The sequence below is a fragment of the Vespa velutina genome, chromosome 4 (genome assembly GCF_912470025.1).
Source record: "Vespa velutina chromosome 4, iVesVel2.1, whole genome shotgun sequence".
Classification (NCBI taxonomy): domain Eukaryota; kingdom Metazoa; phylum Arthropoda; class Insecta; order Hymenoptera; family Vespidae; genus Vespa; species Vespa velutina.
In genome coordinates, this window is record NC_062191.1 from 7,997,282 (window position 1) to 8,022,630 (window position 25,349).

Genomic DNA, 25,349 nt, shown 5'->3' on the forward strand with positions numbered 1-25,349 from the left:
TCGAACGAGAAATGCTAATATACGAAGGAGAAGGAGCAACTTTGTCGAAGCGTAGCCGTTTGACCTTTCGAAAGAAAGGAAGGCCGCGATCGGCTCCGTCCACTGAGAGAATTGCAACGACACATCGCATCGAAGAATCCATTATCTTATGAGAATAATCGAGTTGTTGAAATACACTTCATAGCGTAGCTACGATCGATATTCACCTATCTTTTCTTTTTTCTTTTTTTCTTTTTCTATTTTCATAAAGAAAAATGTATTCATTGTAAATCTCAAGACAAGCTTTTACTATATAGATATAAGATCTTTCAATAAGTTTTATCGAAAGTTTTCTTTTTATTTATCTTATTTTTTCTTTCAAATATCATTTAAATTTAAACAATTTTTAAAAATCTTTCTTATAATAATAAAAATCTTTAAATAAGACGATCGATTAAAATTATAGGATACTATCCTTTTTTCTAGATTTTTAGATTAGATATTTTTACATAATTGCAATTATATTTCGCCGATGAACGATCGGATTACGTTCTGAAATTCTTCAATGGATTATGGATATATTAGTTAGAATAGACAAATATTTATATCGAGTATTATTAATTCTTGTCAATATTTTTATATGATACTTCGAAGCTTTTACATGATAAGTAATAAAAGGTAATGTCGTAAACTTGATCTTTGACATAGTTCAAAGAAAATATTCGAGCGACAACAAATCGTACGATCTTGACGGTCAATTAACATTCAACTAACATTCAGAATATCGTGAAAGAATTCTATCTCTGAACTTTGACTGTAACATACGAAAGAAGCTACGGTTGATAATTAGACTGATATTCTCAGTCAAACCTTTATATATCTATAATTTTAAATCGATCATACTATATATGTTACAAAAAAGATTTTAAAACATTTGTTTAAATTAAAATGATTTATCTAAAAAAAAGAAAAGGAAAAAAGAAAAGAAAAGAAGAACATTCGGTAACACTTATTGAAGAACCTTATTATTTGTTAGAAATGATTCTTGTCAGAAAATAAATAAAAAAATGATCGATTGTAAGACGAACTAAATACAGACATGATCCGATCATACACGGATCGATCTTGATTCTTTGATTCTCGACGATCTCCTTTCGCAAAGTAAAAGCTCGTCTACCGAGCTATAAACAACGCGACGTTCATATACGTACACGTATGTATATATGAGTGCGTGCACTAAAAACGATCGAGGTCGTTGATGTCCGTCATTGTCCATACGGGTCAATAGTTAGCCTGCTTTCTTGTATCGGTACTACGATTTTGACGTTACTCACGTGCTCATTCTTCTCGTACGTAACCGCAATGACAATTTTATTCTCACATTTGAATGAACGTTACGGAAAAATTAATTATCTTATTAAATATATACTATGAATTAATTTACAGAATAATCGTGATACTAAATTCATCGATAAATTATTGAAAATATTAAATACATTTGTTTTATTTCGATAGATTCATTCATAAATTATTTCGATTCTAAATATTTATCACCATTCATTAAATTTTACTACAACTAAATGAAAATAGATTATTAGTAATATTAAGTTTATATTGCATTATAGGATTCATTCTCAAGTATTATTACTTATTAGGTATGTTATTCTTGATATTTACTATCACAAAATACAAATAAATTATCATTAATGATAAATTTGCATTCACATACACACACATACATGTTGACATTGATATTTTCGAATATTTTATATGAAAACAAATAATTTAAAAAAGTAAATCAGAAGTTATTTACAATTCGATACAATGAAAGGAACCTCATTTAATACCGTAACTTTCAGAATACATATAAGTTGTCACACGTTTAATAATTACAATATTCACAACAACTTTAGTCAAATGAGTTCTCTCGAACTTAATAACTACAGATTGAAGATGAAAATCGATCAGGAAAATGACAGAAACAAATTCCTCAATTTCCCAATTTCCTTTAGTTTTTAATAGTACCAATAAACTATTACTACGAAAATGAAATTTTCTTTGTTCGCGGAACAAAAGGAGTTACGTTCCATTTTAATCATTATTTTTCTTAAAATACGAAAAGGAAGGAACGACTACATTTCGATCGTTTATCTCGCATGAATGCTTGCTCGAATTTGCCGGCGTCTTTGTTTTGTAATCCGCTCGTTACACTTTAACAAAGAAAATCTACTTAATATCTTTCCTTGTGTTACGCAGGATGGGAATTACGAGGTATACACTGTTACAAGTTCTTCAACATCAGGCATTCCTGGGAAAAAGCGGCGGAACTATGCAGAAGGTGAGCGAACCATGAACACCAATCGGAACTTAGTAAATTACTGAATTACAACTTTTTATTTTCTTTTTATTTTCTCTTTATTTTTTGTTCCTTTTCTTTCTCTTTTATATTTATTTTCTTTCTTAACGAACGAATATTGTTCGTCGATCAAACGATTTAACGTTTAAAATTACAGGTACGGAAGCGAGCTTATGGTGGTGGAAAGTTATAGCGAGAACAACATGACTGCGAGTATGGTTGGCCGACATTTGGACCGTTACTGGTTAGGACTCGCCTCGTTAGACGATTTGCGAACCAACACGCTTGAATCCGCCGCAGGAATGCTAGTCTCTCAATATGCTGGTTAGTTAAAAATCTATTATCCCCGTTAAACTTCTATCATAAAATAATTTCTAGGAAAAAAGTGTTTCGAGTTATTGGAGTTTGCTGATCTTTGCTCATAAAAAAAAAGTTGTAAATATTTTTGGAAAATCTACGTCATTTATCGATGATCAAACGAAAATCATTTACAAAAGAAAAAAGCAAAAACTTTTACTTTCAATTTAAGATCATTAAAAGTAATAACAACAATTAGAAAAATATGAAACCTGTGTGGTACTATAACTTTTTTTTTTAATAAAATTGGATACTAACGAATAGACCAATTTTTTCATTTATCCAAATTTTATATAGCCAAAAATAAAATTTATTAATATCAAAAATGAATGAGGAACGATTGACATCGAGATTTTTCTTTGCTCGATTATCGTCAGCCCCGAGACAAGGCCATCTTTACGGAAATTAGGAGCAAAATGCCGAGGAGAAGCGAACGTTTATAGACGAGGGCAGGTTTTGTATCGAGGTCGCGCAAACGCGGAACTCGCACGCGGCACGAAGACACACTTTTCCCACAACAATGCCCAGACATCTCCGTTTTATGTCCGCGTCGGTACAAGTTCCTACTATTTCCTCGTTCGCGTTTCACTCGTTTACCGTTGTTACCCTCTTACCGAATTACCAAGAGGTTTACGGTTCTATCACTTATCCTATTAGCAAATTTTTTGTTACAAAAGAAAAGTAGTATGAACTTATATTATTTGCTTATTGATACGAAATATCTACAATAAGAATATCTTGAAAAATGTATGAGTATTATTATAAAACTATTTTGCATAAAATATATATAAAATATAATATTTTGAAAAATCTTGTATACGTATAAAAAAAATATTTTTTAAAATATATACGTATATAATATAAATATTTTGATTAATGTATTATATAATATACGGATCAATCGAAAAATGTATATGCTGCAAATATTTAAAAAAATGTAGGTTTCTGGGCATCCAGGCAACCAAATCCGCAATCAGGTGAATGCGTCGACGTTGCTTTGACGGACGATCGTCAAACTTGGGAGTTAACAACCTGTGAATCGCTCCTTCCTTTCATGTGCCGGTCAGCAGCTTGTCCAGCCGGTACGTATCATAGAAATTACGAAAAGACGATCTTATTCTTCCATACTTATGTCAGAAAATATAATTTAACCTTCCGGAATTCAGGAAGAAAATGTAGAACGGAATATTTCGTGTTAAAATTTATTTCAAATCCAATTTCCTTCCTTTTTCTTGATTGTATCACGTCGAGTTAATTAAAGTAATTTTTGTACATTTATATATATATATATATAATTTTAATTATCCTAGTTACTACCGAAACAATCCAGAACATTACATCATAAATAGATTTTAATGTGTATTTGAGACATCATTATAAATCTGAATTACATACAGGTTCTTTCCATTGTTCGAACGGTAAATGTGTGAACGCTGCGTTCAAATGTGACAAACAAGACGATTGCGGCGATTATTCGGACGAAATCGATTGCCCGATGAACTGTCAATTTTATATGGCCAGTAGTGGTGATGTCGTCGAAAGTCCAAACTATCCTCACAAATATGCACCTTTGGCAAATTGCAAATGGACTTTGGAAGGGCCGCAAGGTCACAACATTTTATTGCAGGTTAACAATCATCTAACTACCTTTTTTTATTTGCAAAAAAAAAAAACTCGTAAGAATGTCATTCAAAGGAAAAATACTTCGAGCATATCCGAGAGTATGTATAATGAATAAATAAATTAATGAAATTAATTATAAGACACGTTAGCCTAGAATCAAGTAGCCATGCCAAATCTAACTGATTCGCTTTCTGAATTGGCTTTCGTTTCATCTAACGTATATCTCTATTTACCACGAAAGGTAAATCGGCGCGCACGAGAAAGCATGCAAGTTGTTCAATCACGAAACTGAACGTAATTGCTCGTTCGCTTAGAACCTAGGAATGGATCGATCGTTTTAACTTGTGCTTGATGATATTTCGTGTAATTTTCAGTTCCAAGAATTCGAGACGGAAAAGAGCTTCGATATAGTACAGATACTGGTAGGCGGTAGAACCGAAGATAAATCTGTGAATCTAGCAACCCTATCTGGCAAGCAAGAACTCAGCAACAAGCTCTTTGTTTCGGCCTCGAACTTTATGATCATTAAATTCAGCACTGACGCTTCGGTCGAGAGGAAAGGATTCCGTGCTTCTTGGAAAACTGAGCCGCAAACATGCGGTGGTATTCTTCGTGCTACTCCCCAAGGACAAATACTCACGTCACCAGGTTATCCGCAGAATTATCCTGGTGGATTGGAATGTCTTTATATCCTGCAAGCTCAGCCTGGAAGAATAATGTCTCTTGAAGTACGTCAAATATCAGCAATTTAATACAATTTTAAATGTTCAATTTCATACAAAATAACAAGTTGTCTTCCAATAAAACAATCGCTAAATAGGATTTTAAATGAGGAAAAATAATCAACGATATTCAATGATTTTTTAGATCGAAGACTTAGATCTAGAAATGAATCGTGATTATATCCTCATACGAGACGGAGATTCGCCAATGAGTCGTCCGATTGCTCGTCTAAGCGGAAAATCCGAAGACAATCCTACAGTGATCATGTCAACCAGCAATAATCTTTATCTGTATTTTAAAACGAGTCTGGGTGATTCAAGACGTGGGTTCAGTATTCTATACACTCAAGGATGCAAGGCAACAGTCGTTGCAAGAAATGGAACAGTGCAATCACCTTCTTATGGCCTAAACGATTATCCAAATAATCAAGAATGTCTTTATAGAGTAAAGAATCCTGATGGAGGACCGCTTTCCTTGAAGTTCGTCAACTTCAATGTTCACAAGACTGATTTTGTACAAGTATGTTGACAAAAAAAGACGAAAATTATATGTTTATATTTAATATGATCATATTTTGATTTGAAATTTGTAGATATATGATGGTCCAAATACAAATGGACTCCGATTACATCCAGGAAATGGTTTTACTTCGAATACTCGTCCAAAAATAACTCTCACCGCTGAAAGCGGAGAAATGTTAGTCAGATTTGCTTCTGATGCTTTACATAGCAGTTCCGGTTGGCAAGCTGCTTTTTCAGCGGGTAAAATTGTGATCAATAACAAATGTATATTAGTTGAAATTTTCAAAAGCCTGCTTAAAAACAACAAATATTTAATAATTAGATTGTCCTGCATTATTACCTGGCGAAGGAGCTCTTGCATCAAGTCGAGATACAGCTTTCGAAACAACAGTAACATTCTCATGTCCATTGGGACAAGAATTTGCAACAGGGAAACCCAAAATTACCACTGAATGCCTACCCGGAGGAAATTGGTCCGTTACGTATATACCAAAATGTCAGGAAGTATATTGTGGTCCTGTTCCGCAAATAGATAATGGATTTTCTATTGGTTCATCGAACGTCACATATAAAGGATTAGCTACTTATCAATGTTATGCTGGATTTGCTTTTCCATCTGGAAGGCCTACAGAAAAAATTTCTTGTTTAGCTGATGGAAGATGGGAAAAGAAACCGTCTTGCTTGGGTAACAAAATTTATTTTTAAATACGCAAATTCTAATTTATAACATCTGATTTATTCATTTGTGTACTGATTTTCCAGCATCTCAGTGTGCACCACTTCCAGAAGCACCCCACTCAAATATTACAATTCTTAATGGAGGTGGTCGCAGTTACGGTACTATTGTTAGATTCGAATGTGAACCTGGTTTTGTTAGAAGTGGTCATCCAGTGATCCTTTGTATGAGCAATGGTACATGGTCAGATGAAGTGCCAACTTGTTCTCGTAAGTAGACTTATAAGCGAAAAAATATCTTTCTAAAGGATCACTTAGCTAACTATGTGTCCATTGTTATGCATCAGGTGCAAAGTGTCCATTGTTACCTATGATAAAGAATGGTTACGTTGTCGACCCAACTAGAGAGTATTATTTTGGTGATGAGGCTAGAGTACAATGCAACAGAGGTTACAAACTTACAGGATCGAACATTATTCAATGTGGCCCTAATCAGTTATTTGACAATGTTCCAACTTGCGAAGGTAATAAAAGTAAAACGAATTTTTTATGCACATAGATATGAAATATTGAAATAAAAGCATCGATTTTCTAATAGACATAAATGAGTGCGCGACTAGTCAATGCGATCTAGCTTCTACGGAATGCATTAATAACCCTGGTGCATTCACTTGCAAATGCAAATCAGGATTTGCTCCAACCATGGAGTGTCGTCCTATAGGTGACCTCGGTTTGATAAACGGTGGTATCCCTGATGAATCCATTACTGTTTCGAGTTCCGAGAATGGCTACATGAAATCTGTGAGTGATGTTTCACTATTATATTTGTATTCTGTATTTGTTATATACGAGTATGTAATTATCAAAAAACAATTTTTTTCAGGGAGTACGTTTAAACAATGGTGATGGCTGGTGTGGTAATAACGTTGAGCCAGGAACGAATTGGGTAATGATTGATATGAAAGCACCAACGATCATTCGTGGTTTCCGAACACAGGTTGTTGCTAGAGTCGATGGCAACATCGCATTCACCTCGGCAGTACGTATTCAATACACGGATGATCTAACGGACACTTTCAAAGATTATACCAATCCTGATGGCACACCAGTTGAATTCCGAATTCTTGAACCTACATTATCTGTACTGAACTTACCGGTACCAATCGAGGCACGATATATCAAATTTAGGATGCAAGATTACGTTGGAGCACCTTGTATGAAATTAGAAATAATGGGCTGTACAAGATTGGAATGTACCGATATAAACGAGTGTGCCACAAAAAATGGTGGCTGTCATCAAAAATGTATCAACAATCCTGGTAGCTATTCATGCATGTGCAATACAGGTTTTGAACTCTACAAAGGTAACGGCACCGCTGGATTTAATATTGAAAAGTCTGAGACTGGTGAAAGGGACGGCGATTTGTATCAGAGGAATAAAACTTGTGTACCTGTAATGTGTCCTGCCTTAATTGCACCGGACAATGGAAAAATTTTGTCGACCAAGGTAAAGAATCAGTTCAAATATAGAGAAAACTAATTTTCAATAATAACTTACAATCAGTACAATTATTAATATCTAAATATATTATTTGTTTATAGGACCAACATCATTTTGGCGATGTAGTTAGATTCCAATGTAACTTCGGTTACGTTTTAGCTGGTTCATCGGCTGTAGTTTGTACTTCCAGTGGCGTTTGGAATGGTACAGTACCTGAATGTCAATGTAAGTAATACTAATTTTAAAAATATTACAATTCGTTTCCTTCATATTTTTGAAAAATATAATTTTTGTTAATAGATGCCAAATGTGTTTCACTACCGGACGACAAAAACGAAGGACTTTCAGTGATTCGTACCGACGAAACTAGCGTTTTGGTTCCATTCAAACAGAACGTCACTCTGAAATGCGGCAGCAACGGACGTAATCTAAGAAATACTGCAACGTCTGGTTTTCGTCAATGCGTTTACGATCCTAAACCAGGTCTGCCGGATTATTGGTTATCTGGTTTTCAACCAGCTTGCCCACGTGCTGATTGTGGCAAGCCATTGCCAACGCCCGGTGCTGAATATGGCCAATACATTGATACAAAATATCAATCATCTTTCTTCTTTGGTTGTCAAGATACTTTCAAATTAGCAGGAGAAACTAATCGGCATGACAACGTTGTACGTTGCCAAGCAAATGGGGTTTGGGACTTTGGTAATTTACGTTGCGAAGGTCCTGTTTGCGAGGATCCTGGAAGACCAAGTGATGGATATCAAGTAGCTCGCAGTTATGAACAAGGCTCGGAAGTTCAATTTGGATGTAGTCGACCAGGATATATTCTAATAAATCCACGACCAATTGTTTGTGTTCGAGAACCAGAATGTCGAGTTGTCAAACCTCTTGGTTTAACATCTGGACGTATACCTGATTCAGCTATCAATGCAACATCCGAAAGACCGAACTATGAAGCCAGAAATATTCGATTGAACTCGGTTACTGGATGGTGTGGCAAACAGGAAGCCTTCACTTATGTTAACGTAGATCTTGGACAAGTCTACAGAGTCAAGGCAATTCTAGTCAAGGGTGTGGTAACCAATGATATCGTTGGAAGACCCACGGAAATACGTTTCTTTTATAAGCAAGCTGAAAGCGAGAATTATGTTGTTTATTTCCCGAACTTCAATTTGACTATGCGTGATCCAGGAAATTATGGTGAATTGGCTATGATAACTTTACCGAAATACGTACAAGCTCGTTTCGTGATACTTGGTATCGTCAGTTACATGGATAATGCTTGTCTGAAATTCGAACTCATGGGATGTGAGGAACCAGTCGCTGAACCACTGTTAGGTTACGATTATGGCTTTTCGCCATGCGTTGATAATGAACCACCAGTTTTCCAGAATTGTCCTCAACAACCTATAGTAGTACAAAAGGGTACTGATGGTGGTTTATTACCAGTAAACTTCACCCAACCTATTGCAATAGACAACAGTGGTAGTATTGCTCGATTAGAAGTTAAACCACAAAGTTTTAGAACACCTATTCGTGTATTCGAAGATACCGTTGTGAAATATGTAGCCTTTGATTATGACGGAAACGTTGCTATTTGCGAAATTAATATAACTGTACCAGGTTAGTCTGTCGTTTTGTGAATTTTACATAATTTATCGATAACATTACGAGATAAAAATAATGACTAATTTATTATAGATTTAACACCACCCAAGCTAAGTTGTCCTCAAAGCTACGTGATCGAACTCGTAGACAGACAGGAAAGTTATTCGGTTAACTTTAATGAAACACGAAGACGTATCAATGCTACTGATGCGTCTGGCCCAGTAAGAATTAACTTTGTACCAGAACGAGCTGTAATACCTATAGGTGGTTTCGAAAACGTGACAGTATACGCTGTAGATTCGAGTGGCAATCGAGCTTCCTGTCATTTCCAAGTATCTGTACAAGCAACACCTTGTGTCGACTGGGAATTGAAATCCCCAGCTAATGGTGGTTTAAAATGTGTGCCAGGTGATAAAGGCTTGCAGTGTATAGCAACGTGCAAGAATGGTTATAGATTTACCGATGGAGCACCTGTAAAGACCTTCGTTTGTGATATTAACAAACATTGGTCTCCAACTTCGGTCGTTCCAGATTGCGTATCTGAAAGTAAATAATCATTTATTCTTTCTCTTTAAAACTTTGAATGAATCAGTCCACTTTTTAATGAATTATTTATTATGTTTGTAGATACTCAACAGGCTGATTATCACGTAGTCGCATCAGTAACTTATCGAGCTAATGGTGCTGTCTCACGTCCTTGTTTACCACAATACCAAGACTTGATGACTCAATATTACATTAACTTAAATGCTATCTTGACACAACGCTGTTCTGCTGTTAATGTAAATATGAATGTATCATTTGTAAGATCGATGCCTTTCCTATTAGAAGAAAATGTTCTACAGGTACGTTGACATTATCAGTGTGACTTATAACACATAAATCACAGTTGAGATAGAAAACATTTTTTTATACGTAGATGGACTTCGTTTTGGTGATCGTTCCCGTTATTCGTCAACCACAAGTATATGATCTATGTGGTTCCACAATAGGTTTAATCTTTGATCTTTCTGTACCATATGCAAGTAAAGTCATAGAACCCTTGCTCAATGTTTCTGCTATTGGAAATCAATGTCCGCCATTACGTGCTTTAAAATCAACTATCACACGAGGATTTACTTGTAGCATTGGTGAAGTACTAAACATGGACACGAACGATGTTCCTCGATGTCGTGAGTATTATTTCATTGAATCAAACTGATAAAATGATACTGTGTAAATTGAAGTTATCGTGAATAATTTGATATTACAGTTCATTGTCCGGCTGGTACTTTCGCTGGAGAAAAACAGAAACAGTGTACATCTTGTCCAAAAGGTTTCTACCAAAATAGTGATCGTCAAGGTTCCTGTTTGCGTTGTCCTTTCGGAACATATACAAGGGAAGAAGGTTCTAAAAGTATAGACGATTGTATTCCAGTGTGTGGATATGGTACATATTCACCAACTGGTCTGGTGCCATGTCTAGAGTGCCCTAGGAATAGTTACACCGGTGAACCACCAATAGGTGGTTACAGAGATTGTCAAACTTGTCCAGCTGGTACTTTTACCTATCAACCAGCAGCTCCAGGTCGTGATCGTTGTCGAAACAAATGTTCTCCTGGCATGTACTCAGATACGGGATTAGCACCCTGTGCTCAATGTCCAAAAGACTTCTTCCAACCTCAGCACGGAGCCACAACATGTATCGAATGTCCAACCAATATGTATACCGACGGAGCAGGATCAGTAGGTCGAGAGGAATGTAAACCGGTACAGTGTACGGATAGTGTGTGTCAACATGGTGGACTTTGTGTACCTATGGGACATAGTGTACAATGTATATGCCCGGCTGGTTTCTCTGGAAGACGCTGTGAAATCGACATCGATGAATGTGCTTCTCAACCTTGTTACAATGGCGCCACGTGCATTGATCTTCCTCAAGGTTACAGATGTCAATGTGCAAACGGATACTCTGGTATCAACTGCCAAGAAGAAAAATCAGACTGCAGCAACGACACTTGTCCTGAGAGAGCTATGTGTAAAGACGAACCTGGTTTCAACAATTACACGTGTCTATGTAGATCTGGTTACACCGGCGTTGATTGCGACATAACGGTAATCGATCCTATTCGTTGTCATAATCATGACTAATAATTATTGTATTATCATCAATCGTTAAAAAAATTTTATTTTCATATTTTAGATAAATCCATGTACGGCGAGTGGAAACCCATGTAACAATGGTGCCACTTGTGTAGCGTTACAGCAAGGTCGATACAAATGCGAATGTTTGCCAGGTTGGGAAGGTCAAAGCTGTGAGATCAACACAGATGATTGCGCTGAAAGACCCTGTTTACTTGGTGCCAATTGCACCGATCTTGTAGCTGATTTCAGTTGTAATTGTCCGCCTGGATTTACTGGCAAACGTTGTCATGAGAAGATTGATCTTTGTTCTGGAAATCCTTGCCTTAATGGCATATGTGTTGACAAATTGTTCAGCCATGAATGTATCTGTCATCCAGGTTGGACCGGTGTTGCTTGTGAAATTAACATCAATGAATGTTCTAGTAAACCATGTCGTAACAACGGACAGTGTCTCGATCAAATCGATGGCTATACTTGTACTTGCGAGCCAGGATACACTGGCAAGCAATGTCAACATACAATAGATGATTGTGCTTCAGATCCGTGCCAGAATGGTGCCACGTGTGTCGATCAACTAGAAGGTTTCCTTTGCAAATGTAGACCTGGTTTCGTCGGACTTCAATGTGAAGCAGAAATCGATGAATGCCAAAGTGATCCATGCAATCCTGTTGGCACAGATCGTTGTGTAGATCTAGACAACACTTTTGTTTGTCACTGTCGTGAGGGTTACACTGGATCAGGCTGTGAAATCAACATCAACGACTGTGCTTCCGATCCATGCCTAAACGGTGCTACTTGCAGAGACGAAGTTTCAGGTTTCAAGTGTATGTGTCCTGAAGGTTGGACCGGAGTTCATTGCGAAATCGATGTCGGCATGTGTCAAAATCATCCGTGTCAAAACGATGCAGCCTGCGTCGATCTTTTCTTGGATTACTTCTGCGTGTAAGTCTAATTTGGACAGATCGAAATGAACAGTGTTCAAATTCGAATTCATAATATCGTTTATTTTTATTTTTTTGACAGTTGTCCTTCTGGAACCGATGGTAAACAATGTGAAACTGCACCTGAACGTTGTATAGGTAATCCTTGCATGCATCATGGACGTTGTCAAGATTTTGGTTCCGGGCTTAATTGCACTTGTCCTGATGACTATACTGGAATTGGTTGTCAATATGAATACGATGCTTGCCAAGCTGGCGCATGTAAAAATGGAGCCACTTGTATTGATGATGGTCCTGGTTTTACTTGCATTTGTCCACCAGGCTATACTGGTAATAATATATCCTTAATACTAATTGCATTTAAACATTTTGGTGATATAAATCAAATATTGTTTTAAATCACAGGTAAAACATGCGAAGATGATATTATTGATTGCAAAGACAATTCATGTCCACCCTCTGCAACATGTATTGATTTAACTGGAAAATTTTTCTGTCAGTGTCCATTTAATTTAACAGGAGATGATTGTAGGAAATGTATGTGGTATAAATTTTATACGTTAAAGAAATTAATATCTTTCTTTTATCGTTACTTATATTATAAAAATGAATTTTTTCAGCTATTCAAGTTGATTATGATTTATACTTTGGTGATCCGGCACGTAGCAGTGCATCACAAATTATTCCATTCTTTACTGGCACTAGAAAGAGTTTGACTGTAGCTATGTGGGTGCAATTTACGCAAAAAGATGAGGCTGGAACTTTCTTCACACTTTATGCCGTAAGGTAAGATCTTTCAACAGTGTTTAATATGTAGAAGTTAATAAATTAAAGTAAACATTAAATATTCTACAATATAACTTTTTTAATTCTAGTTCACCGCATGTACCAACAAATCGCCGACCGATGGTACAAGCACACAGTAACGGTGTCCAAGTATCTCTCTTCCATGATTTACAAGATGTTTATCTACCATTCAGAGAATATGCAACTATCAATGATGGCCAGTGGCATCATGTTGCTGTTGTATGGAACGGAGAAAACGGTGGTGAACTCGTATTAATCACGGAAGGCTTAATTGCTAGCAAAACGGATGGATATGGAAGTGGTAGATCTCTTCCAGCATAGTAAGTAATTTATAACATTTTTTACTCGCATAATACGATTTTAACGATCAGTTGATTTTTAATATTATTTTAATATTTAATATTATCAGTGCCTGGGCAGTATTGGGTAAACCTCAAAGTGAAAATCCGAAAGGCTATACGGAATCTGGTTTCCAAGGTCACCTGACAAAAGTTCAAATTTGGAATCGTGCACTTCATGTAACGAATGAGATACAAAAACAAGTTAGAGATTGTAGAACCGAGCCAGTTCTTTATCAAGGACTAGTTTTGACCTGGGCTGGATATGATGAAACGGTTGGGGGTGTAGAACGTGTAGTTCCATCACATTGTGGACAAAGAGTATGCCCACCTGGTTATGGTGGTAATAAATGTCAACAATTGGAAGCTGATAAAATTCCACCCAAAGTGGAACACTGTCCCGGTGATTTATGGGTTATTGCTAAAAATGGTTCTTCTATTGTCACTTGGGATGAACCTCGTTTCAGTGACAACGTTGGTATAGTTAAGGTTCAAGAACGAAGTGGTCATAGATCCGGACAAACATTATTATGGGGTACTTACGATATTAGTTACGTGGCTTATGATCAAGCTGGAAACTCTGCAAGTTGTAATTTCAAAGTCTATGTATTATGTAAGTTTCCTAACTATTTTCAAATGTTCCTTAGTATTTTTGTACCTGTATCTTGTTTCTTTTTTTTGTTTTTTTTAAATAGCCGATTTCTGCCCTGAACTTGCTGATCCCATCGGAGGAGTACAACAATGTAAAGATTGGGGTTCTGGCGGTCAATTCAAAGTTTGCGAAATTTCATGTAATCAAGGACTACGATTTTCTCAAGAGGTTCCTAAATTTTATACTTGTGGCGCTGAAGGATTCTGGAGACCTACGAATGATCCTAATTTACCATTGATTTATCCTGCTTGCACAAGTAAGCCTTATATTTCTATTACAACGCTAAAGTTATCAGATTATATTTTCTTTTTTTTATATAATTTATAATATTATTATAATATTTAAGGTTCGATACCAGCACAACGTGTATTCAGGATTAAGATGAACTTCCCTACGTCAGTTCTATGTAACGAGGCTGGTCAAGGTGTTCTCAAACAAAAAGTCCGCAATGCTGTAAACTCTCTTAACAGAGATTGGAACTTCTGTTCTTATTCTTATGAAGGTAATGCAATATTTATAATGATTTCAATGAATATAAATATATTGTCTAGTAAGTATAAATGTATAATCTAATAAGTTCGTGATATTTCTCAGCTCGCATATACATACATACATACATACATACATACATTCATACATACATACATTATGTATCGAAGTATATCAGTACATATATAACAATACTATGAACGTATTAATTTCGTGCATGTATTTAAAAACATTTGACCAAGTTTTTATTATTATTTTTTTTATCTTTTTTAATTAAGTGATTGATGAAAATCCAATATTTTTTCAGATTGTTGAAAAACATATAACATTGATAATAACTTTTAGGTACACGCGAGTGTAAGGATTTGAACATCGATGTTCAATGTGATCATCGCATACGAACAACGAGAGAAGCAAACGAGGAAGATGGTGGAATGTACATTATTTCAGCGGTCGTACCAGCAGAACCGTAAGTTGAAAAACATCTAATATACTTTTATTCATCTTTATAAAATTCCAAATTTGGGGAATCGTATGAGCTTAGAAATCTGTTTAGAAATATTCGAGGTATGAATAAACGTATCGCATATTTTCAACATTCATAAACCGTAGGCTCGGTCTCTCTCTCTCTCTCTCTCTCTCTCTCTCTCTCTCTCTCTCTCTCTCTCTCTCTCTCTCTCTCTCTTTGTCTCTTTCCCTAAACCCGAGTGTAGATCTAGATGAATTAGTACTGAGCATTTGTTACTTGTTACATCATAGAACGAGACAGGCGCGCCAAGGCAGCGATACCTACGAGGTGGAGATCTCGTTCCCGGCGATAAAGTAAGGACAGCTCGATTCGTGTGAATATATGCGAATTGTGTCATACAATGAACAATGCCAACCAACACGATATCATCCCTAATAATACGCCCTCATTCTAAAAAACGAAACAAAAACAAAAAAAAAACAAATTATTACCGATTCATTTACATACACATAGCGATTTAACACGGTGCATGATCGAGTTACCAAGGATGAAGGATTATAAATATAGATAAAGGCAAAAAACAGCATAAAACCGGGTTTGCACGTTGTTACTAACTGACCTATAGCAGAACTATTGTTTTCCCCGAGGTAGAATCACATTACGCTAAAAATGAAATTTAATATTAATATAATAATGATATAACCCGATATCTCTAACAAATGACTTTTATATAATCCAAGGTTGAACCTACTACATTAGATGAATTAATTTCTATAACGTTACGTAATCTACCTATATAATAAATGATCGTCTGATTTTTGATATTTGATAATTGATAGATATATTTAATTAACAGCTAATTTATATTATTTTACAATAACATTTATAATATGATTGCATGATAACAAATGAAAATAGAAAAAAATATGTTTCATTCAATACTGTAATATTATGGTTTCTATGAATCGATTAATACTAAAAGTGTTTTCTTAATAGGTGATATAGATAGATGGTATTATAAGTAGTTTTATTTTTTCTCCTTCCCCTTTTGCCATTAATAATAGGCAAATCTGCCCCAAAATATCGCGTTATTTCTAATACATAATAGGATAATATGAACACGTACATATGTATTTTACAATTATAAATTTATAAAAATTTCAGAATGTCATCGAGTTTCTAATTACATGTAGGATAATTGTAATTAATTGTCACTAATGGCAGGTTAGCTTGAGGCACGCTTACCCGTGAAATGAGTTTAACCTTGTCCAACGAACGATCGCCTGAAAACAATAACGGCTGTATATATTGGCGCATACATATATCCTATGCCTGTTGCTACCGTTTGTGTGACTTTACTCGAATTACGGTTTCAATCAATAACGTTCCACTCCTTTTTTTATAGCGATCCTATTCTGAATGCCAATTCTAATGAACGAGCGACGGTACAGTCCTTACTCGAAAGACTGATACTCGAGGAAGATCAATTTGATGTACACGATATTCTACCAAACACTGTACCAGATCCAGCATCTTTAACATTGAAATCAGATTATGCTTGCCCTATCGGTCAAGTTGTAATGGCTCCTGATTGTGGTAAGAGCCTATCTTAAATAAAATTAGAATACTTCCTTCTATAATGATCACCTTAAGAAATTAAAAAATTTTTTAACATTCTTTATAACGATCCATCACTTCGAAATATATTCAATAAAAATACATTTTATACAGTACCATGTGCTGTGGGTACATATTATGATGAAGAGACCCAACGTTGTATCTCCTGTCCTGTGGGCACTTATCAAAGTGAATCAGGTCGAACGAAATGCAGCTCATGTCCCGTGATTGCTGGTCGACCTAGCGTGACGGTTGGAGTCGGTGCACGAAGTGCTGCTGATTGCAAAGAACGATGTCCAGCAGGAAAGTATTACGACGATGCAGCTGGTTTGTGTCGTAGTTGTGGACACGGATTTTATCAACCAAACGAGGGTAGTTTCTCCTGCTTGCTATGTGGTCTTGGAAAAACGACTAGAACAGCGGAAGCTGTATCTCGCGAAGAATGCAGAGACGAATGCGGTTCTGGACAACAGCTCGCCGTTGAAGGCAAATGTGAACCATGTCCAAGAGGTACTTATCGTACTCAAGGTGTTCAAGCGTCCTGCCAAGCTTGTCCAGTAGGAAGGACAACGCCTAATGTAGGATCGGCAGCCATCGAAGAGTGTTCTTTACCAGTTTGTGAACCCGGTACTCATTTGAATGGTACACTTAACGAATGTATGCAATGTAAAAAGGGCACTTATCAGTCGGAACCTCAACAGACTTTCTGTATACCTTGTCCACCGAATACCAGTACCAAAGGACCAGCTGCAGTAAGTATTAGTTTAATATATCCCTAGACTTAAAGCGTACTTATGCTAACCAATTAACCACTGGCAATAAGTGGTTCAGATCATCTTTTTTTGTTTATTATGTTTTAGATTATTTATCATAAACTAATATTTCTAAATATGCCACGAATTAAAACTACTCTATAAATCCATGTATAATTAACAAAAACAAAATCATATTCTTACCTTAACGTTTAACATTTGTTCTTACAGACCAGCAAATCCGATTGCACCAATCCATGCGAGACAAGCGGCGAAGAAATGCATTGCGATGCAAATGCCTATTGTTTACTTATACCAGAGACAAGTGACTTCAAGTGCGAATGTAAACCAGGATACAACGGTACTGGAACGGAGTGTACAGACGTTTGCATGGGCTATTGCGACAACGAGGGTGTATGTCTGAAGGATTCCAGAGGACAACCATCCTGCAGGTGTAGCGGCAGTTTCACAGGCAAACATTGTACTGAGAAGTCTGAGTTCTTTTATATTACTGGTGGTATCGCAGGAGGAGTTATTCTCATCATTTTTGTTGTTCTTTTGGTTTGGATGATTTGCGTTAGGTCAGTCTATAAAATAAGAATACATAATATATAACAAACAACAAATTTTAGTATTACGATTGTCATCTTACAAAAAAATACTTTTATAGAGCATCTCGTAAAAAGGAGCCTAAAAAAATGCTCACTCCAGCGACCGATCAAAATGGTTCTCAAGTAAACTTCTATTATGGTGCTCCTACGCCTTACGCTGAGTCCATAGCACCGTCTCATCACAGCACATACGCTCATTATTATGACGACGAGGAAGACGGCTGGGAAATGCCCAATTTTTATAATGAAACTTATATGAAAGGTCAGTGTATATTATGTGTGTGTATTATTACGTATTTACGTTCACGTATTAAGTGACGAAGATCAAAGCAACAAATCATTCGAATGAATATATTTCTAATGTCTTTCTTTTTTACTTGCAGAAAGTCTACACAATGGAGGAAAGATGAACAGTCTTGCACGTTCAAACGCGAGTATATACGGCACGAAGGACGATCTCTACGATAGGCTGAAGCGTCACGCGTATCCCGGGAAGAAAGGTACAAGTTTGAATGCAGATACACATTGAACCAAATTTGAAATAAAAGGACATCAGGGGTTCGTTGATCAGCATATATATATATATATATATAAATATAAAAAAACATATATATATATAAAATAAAAAAAAAAACGGGCGATCGACCACTTTACTTTTGTCACTAATAATTAGCGTTAAAAAGCCGAGATATTGCGACGTTTGTATTACTAGAAAAAAGGATCATTCCTCTCATCCTACCGCATCGAAGCTTGAAAATCTACTACGCAATGTAACTCGGCCAATCGAGAGATATTTGCCATGTTTACGTTAGTGACGAAGGAACATTTATTTTCCAGACAAGAGTGATAGTGACAGCGAAGGTCAGTGAGTCGTCGTCCCTGTCCCACGGTGAGAGAGAAAGAAAGAAAGAAAGAAAGAGAGAGAGAGAGAGAGAGAGAAAGAAAGAGAGAGAGAGAGAGAAAAGAAAGAAAAAGAATGAAGTTTAAGCAAAGCCCGAGTATGCAGAAAAGAAGAAGGGAGAACTTTCAAGAGGAAAAGTTACTCAGTCGATATGGGTCACATTATTTATTACCTCCCTATATAAGTAAAGAAAAGAAATGAAAACAAAACAAAAAAAAAACAGGAAAAAGAAAAGAACGATCATCTACGACGTGTCTCACAAGATCCTATGGTATCCGTAGTCCTCCATGAAAGAAGAAAGGTTGCGATTCTGCTTTCTTCGGATCACGTGACTCACTTGGATGAGACGACCAGTGTCTACGATACGCAAAATGGATAGATGCCCATTAATCGATAAAAAAAAGTGAAATCATTCAGTCCTGAAATGACGATCGATAAAACGATTGTTGTTTCGGCACAAAACCATCGATTAATCATTGTTAATCTCGCGTTTATGGGATCGATCGAAAACATAATTTTTTTTTTCTTCACAGTTCCGATCGATAATATAATATATGATTATATATACACACATATATATATGTGTATATATATATATATGTATATATATATACACACATATATATATGTATATATATATATACACATATATATATACACATATGTATATATATATGTACATATTATATATATATATATATATATATATATATATATATATATATATATATATATTATACGTGCGAGATTCGAATAAATCGCGCGCGTAAAAATGCACGAGATAATGAGAGGAAAAAAAAACAAAGAGACTACGAAACGAGATTGTAATTTTTGTAATTTAATACCAAGTAGATAATAAGGAACACAAACGCGCGGATACACTTACAGACACATTCTTGATTAACTCCTACGAGTAATGGTGCGAACAAGAGTGTGTTTGTATGTTAAACGTCATTATATAAATAAGTGAATTTATATTTTGTTACTATAAATATGTATCACGTTGTAATATAATAGATACGTAAGCGTTCTAGCATATATCTATTAATCGAAAAATGCTCTAACGTGTAATATGTATATCGAAGACGAGTCGACGAGAAGAGTTTTTCTTTTTCCATTTTGTTTTTTTTTCTTTTTTTTTTTTTTTTTTTTTTGTTTCTTTCAATTTTAATATACTTATCACTTAAAGCTTTGTATACATCGTTCATTGTACATGCATGCATACATATATAGAATATAATACGATAAGAACGATCGATAAACGTAATCAATAATGAGAACGAGATGTCAGTCGTTCTATCTTGAATCGTTTCTCGAGTCCATTGACCCGATAAGATTATAAGAATTTGCATAAAATATTGCCCTTTCTTCGCTAGTATATATATATATATATTATTTTATATATATATATAAAATAATATATATATATATATATATATATATATATATATATAAAATAACAGAAGAGAAGAACAAAACAAAATTTTCAAGTTGATGGAGAACGAGCAGCGAAGTCACGCAATTGAATGGAACGATGTCCAATAATTGCGCACGAAGTTCTTTACATCAATAAAAGATATATATGTACATACATAACACACAAATACATATACATAAATATATAGTAAATAGACTTCATTCTTATAATTTCGTCTGGTTCGATCGTGAAATTCGTAAATATTATCTATAAGAAAAAAAAAAAAAAGAAAAAAAAAATAGAAATGAAAAAAAAAAGAATGAACCGTAATGTACATTGAACGATGTCTATGACGCCACTTTTTATTTTTACCTTGTTAAAACTCTTTAACAGATAATTGTTTTCCCTTTTTTTTTTTTTTTTATTAATAAAATATATTTCATTAAAGATAGTCAATTATGATAACGCACATGTGTCTAGGAAGATTATTATACAACGTCGTGGTACAAAGGTGAGTATCGATGTTACGGTAAATTTCCTAAGTAGTATGAGGAAAGAGCCAAAAATAGTACTTTGATATTTAGAATAATTTTCCGTTCATTTTCATAGGTATTACCCGATACATTTTTTCTTTGAAGACAAAACTCTCTTGTTTCTTCTCTTTACCGGTACCAGATAGAAGACATTTCTTGATACAATCCGACAAATTTTGTACTGGTGTTGTACTTTGACAAAACTTGTTCGTATCTATAGAGACGAAATCGTTATCCTCCTCTTCATCATCCATAACGGAATCAAGATCGCTCGTGTCGCAATTTATTTGCATATTCTCTGCATCATGGATGTTTTCATCTGAATCACTGGCGACAGATTCCGCCAGACTGTTTATTGCTAACAATAGAAATATAACGTATTCGACGCATACTAAATTAACGGAAACGTCATAACCAGTGCCGGATTAAGCCGTACAGGCAATGGAAACAATTGGCTCAGACATTGTAAAAAAGTAATCTCCAACACAATATAAATTTATATTATATAATAAATTTAATTTAATATTTAATTGATTATAAATTAATATCCCTTTGTTCAATTAAATATCCCTTTTGTTAGAAGCGATAGAAAACAAAAAATATACAAAATTTCGTGATTTTGTGGATAAAATATTTTAAGAATACGATGTGCAATACCTAATGATAATGATTTTTAATTTTTTTTATGGAAGACCATATATTCTTTTAATTAATTAGATATCTTAATCAATTATTTAAAAAAAGAAATTATTAGACAATTATATGATTAAAGTTAATACATAAGTAGATATTAACGTCTACAATTATATGACAAATAAATACATATCAAATGTAAACAATTTTAAGAGGCCATAAAAAATGAAAAACATATAAAACAATCTTACAATAAGTTTAGTTACTACCTTACAAAAGTTGTTAATTGAAAATAATAACTTTACAATTGATGTATAATGATAAAAAAAACTTACTTAATTTAATAAATGTTAAAAGTGTTCACTATTTTCTTGTGAATCATATATCTTGCAATACTTTTTGGTACATTTTATAACATTTCAGATATTACTTGATTAACATATTTCATAATTTTTGCTAGCAGTACTTCTTAATTTCACTTTCACTAAGATAAACATTACTATTTCTATAAGTTAATATATCTATAACTTTGAGCGTATACTTCTTTAATAATTTTTTTTTTTAATAATTGTTTAGAATATCTAATTAATTAAATTAATTAAAAATCAATCTTAATTTATAATCAACCTACCCAGTATATTTATTATTTCATCATTTGCATGAATATTTGAGAATATATATTGTCCTTAATTGATTTATTTTAATAGGAATCAAAAAATTTTTACAACGCCTCGGGCCTCTTAAAGACTAAATCCGCCACTGGTCATAAGTCAATTTTCACGAACACACGTAGGTGTATGTGTGTTTTATATAATCACATACTAATACATATAACTATGATTCTTGGAAAAAATGGTACTCGAATTCACGAAAAGATATATATATATATATATATATATATATATATAAACGTGTATATATATATATATATATATATATAAATACATATATAAATACGATCGATAAGTTTTCAGTCCTACGAAATATACATCATTGATAAGATTACTATAATACTTTCACATTAAAATTAGAAAAAAAAAATAATGATAAGGAAAATAATCGTATATAAATAGTATATACTCTTTATGAAATGACTATAATCGTATAAATCACATTTTTTCATAATAATTATATAAAGATAAACCAAATTATTATCCAATAGTTCTTTCACTAATTTGATTACGAATAAATAGTATTATAACTTGATAATAACTTCAGTGAAGAATATAACATAGGTTATCGTAAACAAGAAGCGATCTATATACTGACACTTTTTTTTATAATTACCTTATATAATACGTACCAATTTTATCTTTAATGGCAGATAATATTTTCAGAATGCTTAGATCATTTGGGTTCTGTTTTAAAACTAAGCATAACAAAATTTCAAGTATATTAGATAATATACAATTATCAATATAATTATCAATAATGATCATTCATTATCCATTATCTCTTATTAAGTTACGAAATTTACAGGTTATGTATGTATGAATAAATCTCACCTAAAGATCCAACTTCAATTGCATCGTCATAATTTTCAGTCATAATAGCAAGAAGAAACTACAATTATATGTATATTTATATATATATCGAATGTTTTATTTTTTAATCATAATCAAAGATCATTGGAACAGGTTTGATCGATACGTGAGTCATTGGGATAATTTGTTCCTTTCACATTTTTTCTCTCGGATCGTTCAACCTAGTCTTTTCGATTACTAATATTTTCACATACCTTTAGTCGATCTTCATAGTTTATACAATTCTTTTTACTCATCTTTAATAATCCTCAATAAACTAACATCTTCATATTCGATTACGAAAGAGTATTATTTTTTACGAAAAAGTATGTTACATCTTTTAAAATACATTTTAAAATAATTTTAATCGATCGATGAATATCATAATTCAATGTTAGTTAACATTTATTTTTAATTTTACCAAAAAGAAATCATTTTGTAGATTTTCATTTGTTATTTTGCTGTAAAGTTGAACTACGTAGTACTTTTACAATATTATATATCTGTGATCTCAAATATATGTATGTATATATAATTACGAACTCTAAACAATAGCGAACAAATAGCAGGATAAAAGTAGTTCCCTTTAAAAATACATCTGCTTTTCCTTAAACGTATTATTCTAACCTCTATTTCATTTACATACGCAGTACGTTGATCGAAAGAACAACAAGAAAATTAATCTTTACGTTTATGCGCATTGAAAAGCCTCAAGTATTATAATATGAAATCGAATAAGTTTGAGATTTTAAACAACTAAGTCCTATAAGAAAAATTCTACTTCAAAAGATAGGATGAAACGTTTTAAAACGTTGGTGGAATGTAGAGGGCTATGAGAGATAAACAGAAATGGTGAGAGAGAGAGAGAGAGAGAGAGGGGGAGAGAGAGAAAGAGAAAGAGAGAGGAAGAAGAAGATAGACTGAGTAGGAGGGAGAGGGAGAGGAAGGGAGAGGTAGGGAGAAAGAGAGAGAGAAAGGGTAATATAACGGAAGAAAAAAAGAAGAATAATAGAGAAAGCAAGAAAAGAAATCAAAATTGTTACATACAAGAGTCGGGGCGTGTTGCTGCATAAGAAGGAAAGAGAAAAACAATTTATTGACTTGGTATCTCATATCCTCGTATTCCGAGAATGACGTGTCAATTTCCCCCGCAGGGTAGTGCGTATACGTTCTGATTGGCGAATGATGTGATCAGATGTGTATTGATTGGTCGCCGATGACGTAGAACTTCCATAAACAGGTTGAGAGCGTGCGTAGCGCCATCCTGTGACGTGGTATGAGACGAGTCTAGGATTTCATCTGTGACTACTCGCATTCCGTGAAGGAAGAGCAGAGAGAGACGTACATCTTTTTTTGAAAAGATACAAAGTCGCTGTTCTTTCTTTCGTACGACATTGGTTCGAGTTTATCTACGTCATCGTGATTAAAGAAGAAAGAAGAAATCGACAAAGAAAATAAAAATTCTCGTTCTACGATCGAGCTGCTGTAAATACTCTGGGCATATTAAAATTTGATCTTTTTACGTTCTAAGTGGAAGCCGCAACTACGTTTATCGTATCCGGGAGGGTGAGTGTTGTTTTTCGTGCCAACTACGTTTCACCTACGCTCCTCTTTTGATCCATATATACGTTGCAACAAACACGTTATATAATTACAACGTCTTGACGTCTCTACGATTAATTCCGATCATTTCGATGCTTTTCAGAAGCAAACGATCAGCCGCGACGTAGTAGTGGCCTGTTCCTTCGTGAATCGATCGGACGACGATACATCACCCGTAGTACATAACTTGTGTGAAAAATCTTGAGAAAAGTTTCTTCATTTGAGATTGTTCGAAGGTTTGCCGAACGATTTTTTTTTTTTTTTTGTACTTTTCCATTAGCGAGTGGAAAATTTATTATTTTTTTTATTTATCGATTCGAACAGAGTTAGAGGCATGATGTAACGTAGTTCTCTTGAAAATGTAGTCACATGTCGCGCTTTGGATTACGTAATCTACTTATAATCTCGTAGAAATAACATTTTACCGTGATAGCATGAATTTATTGTCTTGACTAAAAACTCTTTGAAAAATTGCTTCTTCGATAATCGTAAATGTTTATCGTGTTAACCGGTTGACGACGAATATACATATTATCTTATTATTTATTTCTGTATTTCTGCTTTTATAAAATTTGTTTATAAAGCTCGGTGAAAAGT

At 34.3% G+C, this 25,349-nt stretch overlaps 2 protein-coding genes and 1 long non-coding RNA gene across 5 annotated transcripts in view; 2 read left to right on the plus strand and 1 right to left on the minus strand.

The window, feature by feature from the left end:
* LOC124948785 (sushi, von Willebrand factor type A, EGF and pentraxin domain-containing protein 1) overlaps positions 1-19,285 on the plus strand; it is a 34,150-nt gene extending 14,865 nt beyond the window's left edge. Inside the window, exons 4-37 of one of the 2 annotated variants that reach the window (XM_047492951.1) lie at positions 2,236-2,317; positions 2,493-2,659; positions 3,634-3,774; positions 4,090-4,319; positions 4,690-5,043; positions 5,183-5,557; positions 5,631-5,799; positions 5,882-6,244; positions 6,322-6,504; positions 6,582-6,758; positions 6,833-7,035; positions 7,118-7,741; positions 7,837-7,960; positions 8,036-9,358; positions 9,437-9,889; positions 9,971-10,188; positions 10,263-10,515; positions 10,596-11,437; positions 11,526-12,409; positions 12,491-12,738; positions 12,814-12,945; positions 13,029-13,194; positions 13,284-13,535; positions 13,625-14,166; positions 14,249-14,461; positions 14,552-14,707; positions 15,040-15,163; positions 15,454-15,516; positions 16,569-16,759; positions 16,895-17,532; positions 17,764-18,113; positions 18,203-18,405; positions 18,527-18,643; positions 18,981-19,285. In XM_047492951.1, coding sequence (XP_047348907.1) covers positions 2,236-2,317; positions 2,493-2,659; positions 3,634-3,774; positions 4,090-4,319; positions 4,690-5,043; positions 5,183-5,557; positions 5,631-5,799; positions 5,882-6,244; positions 6,322-6,504; positions 6,582-6,758; positions 6,833-7,035; positions 7,118-7,741; positions 7,837-7,960; positions 8,036-9,358; positions 9,437-9,889; positions 9,971-10,188; positions 10,263-10,515; positions 10,596-11,437; positions 11,526-12,409; positions 12,491-12,738; positions 12,814-12,945; positions 13,029-13,194; positions 13,284-13,535; positions 13,625-14,166; positions 14,249-14,461; positions 14,552-14,707; positions 15,040-15,163; positions 15,454-15,516; positions 16,569-16,759; positions 16,895-17,532; positions 17,764-18,113; positions 18,203-18,405; positions 18,527-18,643; positions 18,981-19,012 — 10,592 coding nt within the window. In that variant the 3' untranslated portion in view covers positions 19,013-19,285. The remainder of the gene's footprint in view (positions 1-2,235; positions 2,318-2,492; positions 2,660-3,633; positions 3,775-4,089; positions 4,320-4,689; positions 5,044-5,182; positions 5,558-5,630; positions 5,800-5,881; positions 6,245-6,321; positions 6,505-6,581; positions 6,759-6,832; positions 7,036-7,117; positions 7,742-7,836; positions 7,961-8,035; positions 9,359-9,436; positions 9,890-9,970; positions 10,189-10,262; positions 10,516-10,595; positions 11,438-11,525; positions 12,410-12,490; positions 12,739-12,813; positions 12,946-13,028; positions 13,195-13,283; positions 13,536-13,624; positions 14,167-14,248; positions 14,462-14,551; positions 14,708-15,039; positions 15,164-15,453; positions 15,517-16,568; positions 16,760-16,894; positions 17,533-17,763; positions 18,114-18,202; positions 18,406-18,526; positions 18,644-18,980) is intronic. The other variant, XM_047492952.1, reaches the window with a different exon arrangement.
* A 489-nt stretch (positions 19,286-19,774) lies between these two features.
* LOC124948788 lies at positions 19,775-21,100 on the plus strand. Its single transcript, XR_007100842.1, has 2 exons — positions 19,775-20,972; positions 21,071-21,100. It is a non-coding gene; the product is annotated as an uncharacterized LOC124948788 (long non-coding RNA).
* On the minus strand, positions 20,510-25,108 carry LOC124948787. Of its 2 annotated transcripts, none has more exons than XR_007100841.1 (4): positions 23,366-25,108; positions 23,133-23,190; positions 22,915-22,996; positions 20,510-21,352 (listed from the first exon to the last, which is right to left on the minus strand). XR_007100841.1 is itself a non-coding variant. In XM_047492958.1 (4 exons), exons 1-4 carry the CDS (start codon positions 23,405-23,407, stop codon positions 21,042-21,044), a joined length of 477 nt encoding a protein of 158 aa, XP_047348914.1. In that variant the 5' UTR covers positions 23,408-24,924; the 3' UTR covers positions 20,510-21,041. The 2 variants fall into 2 exon arrangements, 1 of the variants encoding a protein (XP_047348914.1); XM_047492958.1 differs by having other exon boundaries at positions 22,931-22,996; positions 23,366-24,924.
* Positions 25,109-25,349: the final 241 nt, after the last annotated feature.